This window comes from Scylla paramamosain, chromosome 6, assembly GCF_035594125.1.
Source record: "Scylla paramamosain isolate STU-SP2022 chromosome 6, ASM3559412v1, whole genome shotgun sequence".
Taxonomy (NCBI): domain Eukaryota; kingdom Metazoa; phylum Arthropoda; class Malacostraca; order Decapoda; family Portunidae; genus Scylla; species Scylla paramamosain.
The window spans coordinates 24,211,997-24,226,996 of record NC_087156.1 but is presented as its reverse complement, the minus strand read 5'-3'; the positions used below and the strand labels follow the sequence as shown (position 1 = coordinate 24,226,996).

The 15,000-nt window shown below is 47.3% G+C and overlaps 1 protein-coding gene across 2 annotated transcripts in view; it reads left to right on the top strand.

Annotated features, from left to right (window-relative positions):
* Positions 1–15,000, top strand: part of LOC135101466 (calmodulin) — a 31,617-nt gene that overhangs the window by 10,159 nt on the left and 6,458 nt on the right. For both annotated transcript variants that reach the window (XM_064005451.1, XM_064005450.1), the window contains exon 2: positions 12,156–12,330. In XM_064005451.1, the coding sequence (XP_063861521.1) occupies positions 12,156–12,330 (175 nt within the window). The remainder of the gene's footprint in view (positions 1–12,155; positions 12,331–15,000) is intronic.

Here is a 15,000-nt window from a genome sequence, read left to right as displayed (position 1 = left end):
ACACACAACACAGTCTGACAAACACACACACAACACAGTCTGACAAACACACGCACAACACAGTCTGACAAACACACACACTACACAGTCTGACAAACACACACACAACACAATCTGACAAACACACACACAACACAGTCTGGCAAACACACACATAACACAGTCTGACAAACACACGCACAACACAGTCTGACAAACACACACACAACACAGTCTGACAAACACACACAACACAGTCTGACAAACACACACAACACAGTCTGACAAACACACACACACCACAGTCTGACAAACACACACACACACACCACAGTCTGACAAACACACACACACACCACATTCTGACAAACACACACACACACCACATTCTGACAAACACACACACACACCACATTCTGACAAACACACACACAACACAGTCTGACAAACACACACACAACACAGTCTGACAAACACACACACAACACAGTCTGACAAACACACGCACACCACAGTCTGACAAACACACACACACACCACAGTCTGACAAACACACACACACACACCACAGTCTGACAAACACATACACACCACAGCCTGACAAACACACACACACACAACACAGTGACAAACACACACAACACAGTCTGACAAACACACACACAACACAGTCTGACACACACACACACACACACACACACACACACACACACACACACACACACACACACAGTCTGACAAAAACACACCTAAAAAGTCAAACACACACACACACCAGTGTGACAAACACATACAACACAGTCTGACGAACACACACACACACAACAGTCTGACAAAAACACACACAAGTCTCACAAACACACAGACAACACAGTCTGACACACACACAACACAGTCTGACAAACACACACACAACACAGTCTGACAAACACACACACAACACAGTCTGACAAACACACACAACACAGTCTGACAAACACACACAACACCGTCTGACAAACACACAACACAGTCAGACAAACACACACACACAACACAGTCTAACAAACATACACAACACAGTCTAACAAACACACACATACCACAGTCTGACAAACACACACACACCACAGTCTGACAAACACACACAACCCACAGTCTGACAAACACTCACAACCCACAGTCTGACAAACACTCACAACACACAGTCTGACAAACACACACAACACACAGTCTGACAAACACACGCACACACACACTACACAGCCTGACACACACACACACACACACACACACACACACACACACACACACACACACACACACACACACACACACACACACACACACACACACAGTCTGACAAAAACACTTAACAATCTGACAAAAACACACAACACAGTCTGACAAACACACAAAAAAAAAGGTCACACACACACACACACACACACACACACACACACACACACACACACACACACACACACACACACACACACACACAACACACACATACACAACACACTCACATACACAACACACACACACACACACACACACACACACACACACACACACACACACACACACACACACACACACACACACACACAACACAGTCTGACGAACACACATAACACAGTCTGACAAACACATACAACACGGTTTGACAAACACACACAACAGTCTGACAAAAACACACGCAAGTCTCACAAACACACATAACACAGTCTGACAAACGCGCGCACAACAGTGATACACACACACACACACACACACACACACACACACACACACACACACACACACACACACACACACACACAACACGGGCTGACAAACGTACAACACAGTCTCACAAACACAACACTCAACAAGGCAAACACACAACACGCAGCTAGGCAAGCGCACAATATAGTCCGACAAACACTCACAACACAGTCCGGCAAACACACACAGCACAGTCTCAAACACAGTACAGTCTCAAGCACACACAGCACAGTCTCAAACACAGCAGTCTCAAACACACACAGCACAGTCTCAAACACAGCAGTCTCAAACACACACAGCACAGTCTCAAACACAGCAGTCTCAAACACACACAGCACAGTCTCAAACACACACAGCACAGTCTCAAACACACACAGCACAGTCTCAAACACACACAGCACAGTCTCAAACACAGCACAGTCTCAAACACACACAGCACAGTCTCAAACACACACAGCACAGTCTCAAACACACACAGCACAGTCTCAAACACACACACAGCACAGTCTCAAACACACACAGCACAGTCTCAAACACACACAGCAAAGTCTCAAACACACACAGCACAGTCTCAAACACACACAGCACAGTCTCAAACACACACAGCAAAGTCTCAAACACACACAGCAAAGTCTCAAACACACACAACAAAGTCTCAAACACACACAACAAAGTCTCAAACACACACAGCAAAGTCTCAAACACACACACAGCACAGTCTCAAACACACACACAGCACAGTCTCAAACACACACACAGCACAGTCTCAAACACACACACAGCACAGTCTCAAACACACACAGCAAAGTCTCAAACACACACAGCAAAGTCTCAAACACACACAGCACAGTCTCAAACACACACAGCACAGTCTCAAACACACACAGCACAGTCTCAAACACACACAGCACAGTCTCAAACACACACAGCACAGTCTCAAACACACACAGCACAGTCTCAAACACACACAGCACAGTCTCAAACACAGCACAGTCTCAAACACAGCACAGTCTCAAATACACACAGCACAGTCTCAAACACAACACAGTCTCAAACACACACAACACAGTCTCAAACACAGCACAGTCTCAAACACACACAACACAGTCTCAAACACAGCACAGTCTCAAACACACACAGCACAGTCTCAAACACACACACACACAGCACAGTCTCAAACACACACAGCACAGTCTCAAACACACACAGCACAGTCTCAAACACACACACAGCACAGTCTCAAACACACACAGCACAGTCTCAAACACACACACAGCACAGTCTGGCAAACACACACACAGCACAGTCTGGCAAACACACACACAGCACAGTCTGGCAAACACACACAGCACAGTCTGGCAAACACACACACAGAACAGTCTGGCAAACACACACACAGAACAGTCTGGCAAACACACACAGCACAATCTGGCAATTACACACACAGCACAGTCTGGCAAACACACACACAGCACAGTCTGGCAAACACACACATAGCAGAGTCTGCCAAACACACACACACAGCACAGTCTGCCAAACACACACACACAGCACAGTCTGGCAAACACACACACACACACACACACACACACACACACACAACACAGTCTGGCAAACACACACACACACACACAGCACAGTCGGGCAAACACACACACACAGCACAGTCTGGCAAACACACTCATACACACAGCACAGTTGGGCAAACACACAGCACAGTCTGGCAAACACACAGCACAGTCTGGCAAACACACACACAGCAGAGTCTGGCAAACACACACACACACAGCACAGTCTGGCAAACACACACACACACACATCACAGTCTGGCAAACACACACAGCACAGTCTGGCAAACACACACACACAGCACAGTCTGGCAAACACACACACAGCACAGTCTGGCAAACACACACACACACACACACAGCACAGTCTGGCAAACATACACACATACACAGCACAGTCTGGCAAACACACACACACACATCACAGTCTGGCAAACACACACACACACAGCACAGTCTGGCAAACACACACACACACACACACACACACACACACACAGCACAGTCTGGCAAACACACACACACACACACACACACACACACAGCACAGTCTGGCAAACACACACACACACACACAACACAGTCTGGCAAACACACACACAGCACCGTCTGGCAAACACACACACAGCACCGTCTGGCAAACACACACACACACACAGCACAGTCTAGCAAACACACACACACACAGCACAGTCTGGCAAACACACACACACAGCACAGTCTGGCAAACACACACACACAGAGCACAGTCTGGCAAACACACACAGCACAGTCTGGCAAACACACACAGCACAGTCTGGCAAACACACACAGCACAGTCTGGCAAACACTCACACACAGCACAGTCTGGCAAACACACACAGCACAGTCTGGCAAACACACACACACAGCACAGTCTGGCAAACACACACACACAGCACAGTCTGGCAAACACACACACACAGTACAGTCTGCCAAACACACACACACACAGTACAGTCTGGCAAACACACACAGCACAGTCTGGCAAACACACACAGCACAGTCTGGCAAACACACACACACACAGTACAGTCTGGCAAACACACACAGCACACTCTGGCAAACACACACACACAGTACAGTCTGGCAAACACACACACACAGTACAGTCTGGCAAACACACACACAGCACAGTCTGGCAAACACACACACACACAGTAACAGTCTGGCAAACACACACACACACAGTACAGTCTGGCAAACACACACACACAGTACAGTCTCACACACACACACACAGTACAGTCTCACACACACACACACAGTACAGTCTGGCAAACACACACACACAGTACAGTCTGGCAAACACACACACACAGCACAGTCTTTCAAACACACACACACAGCACAGTCTCTCAAACACACACACACAGCACAGTCTCTCAAACACACACAGCACAGTCTGGCAAACACACACACAACACAGTCTGACACACACACACACACACACACACACACACACACACACACACACACACACACACACACACACACACACACACACACACACACACACACACACAGCCTGGTAAACACACACAACACAGCCTGGCAAACACACACTCAACACAGTCTGGCAAACAAACACAACACATTCTGACAAACACACGCAACTAGGTAAACACACACAACACGCTGTCTGTCAAGCACATACACAACTCAGTCTGGCAAACACATACACAACACAGTCTGGCAAACACACGCAACACAGTCTGGCAAACACACACGCAACACAGTCTGGCAAACACACACAACACAGTCTGGCAAGCGCGCACACAACAGAATCTGGAAAACGCGCGCACACAACACAGTCTGGAACACACAACACACAGTCTGACATAGCCACAACATAGTCTGACAGACACACCTGCAGCACAGTCTGACACACACACACACACACACACACACACACACACACACACACACACACACACACACACAGTCTGACAAACACACAACACAAATAGGCAAACACACACACAACAATTTAATAAACACACACACACACACACACAGTCTGAACACACACACACACACACACACACACACACACACACACACACACACACACACACACACACACACACACACACACACACACACACACACACACACACATATATATATATATATATATATATATATATATATATATATATATATATATATATATATATATATATATATATATATATAACACGCGCGCGCGCGTGCACACACTGCCAGGCAAGCATGCACACCCAACACCCGGCCAGTCAAATACACACTCAATACACGGCCAGGCAGACACACACAATACACGGCCAAGCAAACACACACAACACCCGGCCAGGCAAACACACCCAATACACGGCCAGGCAGACACACACAACACACGGCCAGGCAAACACACCCAATACACGGCCAGGCAGACACACACAACACACGGCCAGGCAGACACACACAACACACGGCCAGGCAAACACACCCAATACACGGCCAGGCAGACACACACAACACACGGCCAGGCAGACACACACAACACACGGCCAGGCAGACACACACAACACACGGCCAGGCAGACACACACAACACACGGCCAGGCAAACACACACAACACACGGCCAGGCAAACACACCCAATACACGGCCAGGCAGACACACCCAATACACGGCCAGGCAGACACACACAACACACGGCCAGGCAAACACACGCACAACACAACCTGGCAAACACAACTCAGCAACGCAAGCAATCACACACAGCACTGCCACACACACAACACACTGCCAGGCAAATACACAGGACAGCCAGGAAAACGCACGCACACACACACACACACACACACACACACACACACACACACACACACACACACACACACACACACACACACACACACACACACACACACACACACACACAGCACAGCACAGCACAGCCACACAAACACACAGCACACTGTCAGGGAAACACAGTACAGCAAGGGAATCGCATACCCAACACAGTCCTGCACGCACACACACACGGGAGATTTATGCTAGGACAGGCGTTACACTTCTGAGGTGGACACAGTCACACATCGATTTATTCTCTGTGTATTTTATGATTTTTGTGAATTTTTTCTTGATGTAAAATCTTCCTCAGTGCTAAGACAGATACTGGGTTAACCACTACACCATAAGGGACTGATTCATTATCTCGATGCTAGCTGAAACTAAAAGCTTGAGGAATAAGAAATGGATTGATGCTTGTTAGCTTTCTGTTGACGTCCCGAGTTTGTCACTTGGCCAGCTGAGGGCTGCGTTGTATTGAGATTCTTAAAGTTTTCACTGTTAAGAAATATTGTGTAGGAATGTAAGATATAGTAGCGATTTCAAGTCAGCTTGCAGTCTTTAGTGAGTTGCGCGCGTAGGCACACAATTTTTTTTTCTCTCTCTCTCTCTCTCTCTCTCTCTCTCTCTCTCTCTCTCTCTCTCTCTCTCTCTCTCTCTCTCTCTCTCTCTCTCTCTCTCTCTCTCTCTCTCTCTCTCTCTCTCTCTCTCTTTTATGAACCATTTACACACAAAAAAAAAGAAATTCTAATCTATATTTGTGACTCACGATACATAAACTTTACGCCAGGGTTTACGAATGGTTTGTCCAGCTGTCCTCAGTCTGTGGATCGTCTGTCGCTGGTGTTTTCCAATCGCTTTTCCTTCTGTGTACACGGAATAGGTGGCTGTGGTGTGTGAATGGTATCGCATTCCCACGCTATTTGATCATTGTTCGTGAAAGTCACCTTGTTAGTGACAGCAGGAAGTGAGTGATCAGTCATTATTTTTTTCCTGGTTAATACGAGGATGCATAGTTTGCTTTCGAGCTGTTCTAGGGAAAGTCGTTTCTTTCACTCAGGATTCATTTGTAAGTTACGAGTTATTCCCGTGTTCATGGTGACGGTGTAGCGTGTTAATTTTAAGTGACACGCATTCTTAGCCCACTCTTAGTTTTTGTGTAACTTTTACTTGCCTCTGTCTCGCCGTGCATCGTTTAAAGGTTTGGCATCGAAGGATTTAAATGAAACGTGTTGATTTGCGAATGGTGAGGAGTGACGGTCTTGGACGAGTTGCTGTACGTCCGGTCCTTAGTGCAAGTGTTTTCAGGTTGTAAGTTTCACAATAGCTTCATTACTTTTAATTTTGATATTCGAGCATTTTGTTGCTCATTATTGTAACCCACTGAAACAATGTCACTTGGGTTTTTTAAAGTCAAAAACTATTGCTGTTAGTTTCATGTATAGTTAGCGAAAAGACGCCACTTCGCTAAATTCTGATTAAAGTAAAGGTCAAATCAGAATATTACTAGTCAAAGATGATCAGAACGCGTTACAGTGGGCGTCTTGTGAGGTCTAGAGGACGAGCGCTAGGTTTTGGTGCTTGTCTCGAACGTTGTGTTGGAAATAGCCAAATACTGCTCATTGGTGTCTGCAGCAGTTTGCTGCATTGCACGTAAAGTGGTTAGGATGCCTCAGGAGGAAAGGATTGCGACCACCGCTGAATAAACATGGGCGGTGGGAGTCTGAATTTCTGTCAAAGGGCAGCCATTCCCTAATTCCCATTGCCATAGCTGTCACCTTCGCCTTGCAATATGATCAGTCTTTGAGTGTGCGGCTCATTCCCAGACTTAAGGGTAGATAAATATATTTCTGAGATTGTCTTTTAACACGAAATTATTACAGAAGTTTGCGATTTCGTGTCAGCTGCTTTGATTTTGACCTTGTTTTTTACACACACACACACACACACACACACACACACACACACACACACACACACACACACACACACACACACACACACACACACACACACACACACACACACACACAAGAGGGCAAGACTTTTAGTCTCGTGCTTTTACCGTCTTGCATGGTCACAACTGCTACCTGTAGGTATCCACACATTACTGGCACACTAGTCACAGATGTTCTTGTACTAGACAGTTTCGCTTGGATTGGCATAAAACCTGGGTTTGTCCTTCCATGGCGAATGATCACATTGCTAGGAGAACCAGCCGTCCATAACACAATGCGTTCAAATGAATCTGGCAGCTACACCAAACGGTGGCAGGCTTTGCGTCACGTCACATCATTGAGTTCCTCCTTGTCCTGAATTTCTCCAAACGGAGTTGATATTGCTTCGTACGACTCAAGATGGTGACTTCTCCATCCTCCTCGTTGCTTGCCTCAGTCTTGTTACCATGCTGCCCCAAGGTCAAGGGAGTGTGTTGGCTTTACTTTCAAGTGTTCTGTCGCCATGATAATTGGTTTCCCTTCAGCTACATTGTTGTCTTCGTTTGAGTATTACACTTTTTCTAAGTTAGTGATATTGTTTCCAGTGCTGCAGAACCTCGATGCTTTCCCCCATCTAGTCATGTTTCGCCCAGGAAAATCATGTTGCTCCTGGGTAGTTTGAGCTAAGTATCTAGACCAGTCAAAACTGTACACTTCTGGATATCAGGCCAGACCTTCAAGCTATAGTCACACTGACCATAAATATTGCGTGGCTAGATGCGTGCCACACACACTCACTGGTTTTGAGACTGGATCACAACGGTGTGGATCATAGTTACTCGCCTTCCGCTTATTCCGAAGTCTAATTCTTGTAAAAAAAAAATAAATAAATAAATAGATAGATAAAAAAAAATATCATCCATGAAGGCGTGGTTTTAAAGGCGGCAGTCCTGATGGATGCCTCGTGGAGCTTGTCTTACTTAACTAAGATCTTGACTTTGCTGCGGACTACTAGCAGCTGCCTTCTAGCCTCTTGTCAGCTCTGACTTGTAGCACCCAACTGGTGTTTTTGGTCTCTCTCTCTCTCTCTCTCTCTCTCTCTCTCTCTCTCTCTCTCTCTCTCTCTCTCTCTCTCTCTCTCTCTCTCTCTCTCTCTCTCTCTCTCTCTCTCTCTCTCTCTCTCTCTCTCTCTCTCTCTCTCTCTCACACACACACAACCCCGTCTGCAGTGCTTTGTTTTTCCTCTAATTGTGTAGTTAGGAGTAAGAAACGGTTTCTACTAGACACAACTTTTGTGTAAACGAGGCTGTATGGTAATTTCAGGAGTTTATATATTTCCATGTTTGAGTAATTACGCACGTATGTGCATTTGCGTGAGTGAATTATTATTTTTATAACGCAAATAGACTTGTGTCTGCTTCGCTTACTGACAGGTGCTCAGAGAATATAGGTCTAGAGCAAGGCTTCACGGCGCAGACATGTTTGTGGGTGACTCGACAAAATCCCAGTAGTATATGCAGTATTTGAGTGGTGTGTGTTTGAGATCATGAGTAACACACACACACACACACACACACACACACACACACACACACACACACACACACACACACACACACACACACACACACACACACACATTGTCCATCAGAGACCCTCGGTCCGACAGACTTTGCCAACAGACCTCTTTTTCCCTTATTGGATTTGTATTTTTAAGTTAATAGCAATGAACTTTGCACGCACACGGATATCCATCCAGAGTACAAAAAATTGCACATCTCACACTAAGCAGGTTTAGTGCAGAATCTCGATGCTTTCCACCATCTAGTCACGTTTCGCCCAGGAAAATCATGCTGCTCCTGAGTAGTTTGAGCTAAGTATCTTGACCAATCAAAACTACAGTTCTGGATATCAGGCCAGACCTTTAAGCTTCAGTCACACATCGCTCAAATAACTGGACACCACACGCGGGTGCGTACACCAACCCACTGTTCGAACCACTCGTAATCCTCACTGTGAGGGAAACTTGCTTCAAGATATTACCGCTCTCTATATTTCGTAATACCCGTAGACATTAAGATGTTTCCTGAACTTTAGGTTCTTGCTGTGTTCAAGCCAGAGGAGTAGGTTTTGAGCATCAAATTTTAGCCTGCATGTTCCATTTTGATTGGAATAGGATATATAAAGTGCGTGAACCATATATGTTGAAAACACACACACACCAGATCATTTCAGAACCGTCAGGATAATTATATTTATTAATCTCTCTCTCTCTCTCTCTCTCTCTCTCTCTCTCTCTCTCTCTCTCTCTCTCTCTCTCTCTCTCTCTCTCTCTCTCTCTCTCTCTCTCTCTCTCTCTCTCTCTCTCTCTCTCTCTCTCTCTCTCTCTCTCTCTCTCTCTCTGTGTGTGTGTGTGTGTGTGTGTGTGTGTTTGCATGAAGCCACACACAAGCTTGCACACATTGCAGCCCACACCCCACAACACACGCATTCCACCACACCACGTAGTGCTGCAGGGTTTCAGGTCAGCAGTCAAAACTGACCAATCCTGTCTACTGACTGCAATAGTCACGGCATTTACACACACACACACACACACACACACACACACACACACACACACACACACACACACACACACACACACACACACACACACACACACACACACACACCGACACACACACACCGACACACACACACCGACACACACACACACACCGACACACACACACACACACACACACCGACACACACACCGACACACACACACACACACACACACACACACACACACACACACACACACACACACACACACACACACACACACACCAAACATGCAAACACTGTGAAGTTGGTGACAGATTTGCTCCCGCCTCGTACGCCTCGATCCTTCTAGGAAGTAAAGCGGGTGTAGCTACCCCCCTCGCCTTCCACTCGCCCCCTCCTGCTCCCCGGCTGGTGGCGAGGGGTGGCTACCAGTGCCGGGATCAATAAGCCTCCGTCCCAGTCTGGTTTCTGTGCCACGGAGCCTACATACTTGCGCCCAACAGTACGGCAGAGCAGATGGAAACTTAAGTGTAAGGCCTGCGGGAGGGGCAGATGGTGGCGCCGTGGTGGTGGTAGTGTTGACAGTGTATTGAACAGTAGTCAGGTCTCGAGGCATAGGGGCGGTAAGCATGGTGGCCTTCACCAGTCATAAATGGAAGGTGACGGTTATTGGTCGTTGATAAGAAGGACGCCATCATGTAGGCAGGTGGTGGTGGCGTCATCTGGCTTGTAGTTGTCTTAATGATGCTGAACTTTGCTTCGTTAATTGGATGTTTTTGTTTACTCATAATACAAAGGAGTTAGACATTTTAATAATCAGTGGCAGCCTTTGTCCAGAGCATCAACACCAGACTGGCCAGGTGGAGAGAGGCGGATTGGTGGTGGTTTGTAGGGAAGGTAGTTCTTTCCGTGTAGGAATACGAGGGGCAGGTCTTAATGACTGCGAGAAAGAAGTGGTGCAACTGGTAGAGTTTAAAGTTGAAGGGTTGTGAGCGGCTGGGCGCCGCTGCATAAGCCGGGGCCAGCTGCTGCGACGACGGTTATCGACTGGTTCCCCTCTCTCCTTTCCACCCGCTTTCCTCCCGGCTACCCCTCTTCGTTCCTGGACCTGTGGTGCCACCACCAATCCCTCCTCTCCCCTCCCTTCCTCCTTCCCTTCAGACCCGTGCGGGAGTCAAGCAGCCCGCGCCCTCACCCGCGCCCGCTGCTGTCTAGTGCCGTGGTGGGCAGGTCACGTTGACAAATGATGGATCTGATGGTCTGCCTCAGCCAGGGTCACATGATTCACTCCCGGAGAATGTTTTGTTAGTGCCGTTGATTGTGAACACAGGCAGGCTGCGCACTGCTCGCTGGTGAGCGTCGGGTGGTCTGGCTATCTCAAGCCGACGTACTTCTGGAGGATTTCGTCGTGATTGGATCCACTTTAGGGAAGGACAGGTGCAACATGAGAACCTGTTTGTATAAGGAAAGACGACCATATTACTTGAAGCAGCAGGCTTGTAAGAATGCTATACAGTATTGTCTTCTTCCTTCAGGCGGACCAACTGACCGAGGAGCAGATTGCCGAGTTCAAGGAGGCTTTCTCCTTGTTCGATAAGGACGGTGACGGCACCATTACCACCAAGGAATTGGGCACCGTGATGCGTTCCCTGGGCCAGAACCCCACCGAGGCGGAACTTCAGGACATGATCAACGAGGTGGACGCCGACGGTAAGTGTTAGGCTCTGAGTAGGCACTGGACATCCTAAGTAGATGGGGAACCCAGAGACTGTACTGTTGACATAAAGGTATTTCAGTTGTCCTTTTTCCCGGAGAGGAGATTGATGTGCGTGAAGGCAGTAGGAATGTGCCTGTGGAGCGTAAAGCAAGCCAAAACCCCATTTTGCTAACGACTATCTAGTGTTCATGCAATCGCCAAAGAGCCGTGAAATTCCATAGGAAGGTAAACTATGGGGCACCGTTTACCTGAAATAGCTGTGCGGTGTAGAATACCCGAGCTATTTTCGGCAGTCGAGTTTTTGTGGGTTTGGCTGCGACGTGGCGCTTTGGGAGCGGGAGTAAGTGCAGCTCATTCGCATGTTGCGACGTTGCTCTCCTCCTGGGATGTCAAGTGTCATGAGTAGCGCAGATGTGTCTCCTGCACTGCTATTGTGACGGAAGGACAAGCGTTACTAACTTTCCACTGCTGTTGCGGCAGCTATCTGCTCTGCAATCTTCAATTGTAGTTCATGGAATACTTGAGATAACAAGACAGATTTAAAAATATTGAGCCCGCGCTATTTCCCAACGTGGTGGGCTGGTCGGCTTAAGCTTTGCGCTGTCAGGAGATGCTATGCGTGATGATTTTTATGCCGAGCATGCTGAAGTCGTGTGCGTGAAGGTATGAGGAGAGGCACCGCTGAGGTTATGTCAAGGTTACTCTAGATGACCTCGGATGTAAAGTTACGAGACTTCAAAGGTAGCCTTTTTGTATTTATATAAACATATAGCTGTTTTTCTACTATTAAGCATTTCGCGATTGAAGAGGCATGGGACTAAAACCTTAGACTTGTTTCCGGGCTCCCATACTGATATGTGGCTGTTCGTTGTGGCAGAAAAGAAGGTACCGTGTGTGCTCTGAATTGTAAAGCTGATTTCTTTTTTTTTTTTTTTTTTTTTTTATATGAAATTTGGTTAAATGCACAGGTAGATATTCACAGTACGAAAATGTCATGAAGTGAATTTTATCGTTCCCTCGTGATCACTCGCTCATGTGTATCTTGAGAGAACGTGACAGCAAGCCACATGAGTGTGAGCGAGCCCAGCGGCTGTGTGTGCCAAGAGGAGGGGGAGAGGGGGTACTACCGATACACGTGCCCCTGCGGCGTCCCTCCCACGCCCCCTCCCCACGCTTGGAGTGACAGGGTCCGTCGCGCCCTGCATGGTTCTCTGGTCGCCTCTTCAAGAGTGATTAATAGCGATGTATTGCTTATGTAGTTATTTGCTGTGCTTCCTCCGCCTTCATTGTGTTGCGACCGTGCCGACACTAATATATATATATATATATATATATATATATATATATATATATATATATATATATATATATATATATTTATTTATTTATTTATTTATTTATTTATTTATTTATTTATTTATTTATTTATTTATTTATTTATTTATTTATTTATCTATCTAGTTATATTGCGTGTATAGACGTTCCTTTTTTTTCCGTGCTTTTTGTGTGGAAGAGGTGTTGAATGATCGCTTTTCGCGTGTTACTAATTAATAGGCAGGTGTTGGCGTTCAGGCAGTGCAGTTACTGGTGTGAGTGATGAGTATGGAGCGTTGGGTGAGGTATGGAAGGTGTAGAACATATTGATGTTGTAGGCTGAGTAGTGATAGGCTTGAGTTTGCAGTGGTGTAGCTAGTGTTGGTGTGGGTGGGCGACAGTCTGGCACACGGCCCACCTTATGCTCATCCGACGGTGGCACTGAAAAGGATGGTGTGGGTGTCTACACGCATCGAATGCCAGTGCTACTCTACCTTGATCACATATGACAACGCCTTCCATGTTCAGTGCAGGATGCGAACACACCCGAACCGCAGGAGTCGAGCAGGTGGGTGGGAGCTTGGCAACTTGAGAGGCTGCCGGCGCCGGACGGGGCGGGCAACCAATGACGGGTGGGAGGAGGTAGTTGCAGCGAGAAATGTCCGGGAGGAAGATACTTTATTTTTGTGCCCTTACTGACAATGAATGATGTGCAGGAAGGAAATATAGATGACAACAGCGACTTGAAGGATGTCGGTGCTTTCGTGCTGTGCCGCTGCCCGCCGTTGCTGCTACCGCTGACAAGTCTATATAAACCCGGGACGGCCAGAATTACGAGTTGCCGGTGAATGCCGTTGCTCCACTTGGCAGCTCTGTGCGGCGGCCACCAGGTTAGGGACCCGGGGAGGGTGTCTCGGGCAGCTCTTGAGGTAGCCGAAGTGCTTCCTGAGTGGGCTGGGAAGACGAAGTTGGATGTTAGCAGACATGAAACCTGGGGTTTAAAGTGGCTTAAAAGCAGAGAGTGTAGGGCTTTCCGCTGCAGCTTCTCATTTGTCAGAAGAAAGTACTAGGGCGTATCGCCTTGTTGCACAAGTGATTCTCCAGGTAAAGTCGTATGGTGTCTTGTTGACGGACTGCACACCCCCTGCTTGGCCACTCGAGCTGTGGCCGTCAATATGACACACTGATCAGAACAGTTGTGCGTGACCCTCAGTGTAGCGTTATTTTGAGCACGTGTGCGGCCGATCGCCATGACTTCCTTAAGTATCCGGAAATAAAAATTGTGGTGCCCCAACGTCCGCTGTGTCCCCCGCCAGGTGACATTGCCTTTGCTGCCAGCCCCCACGAGG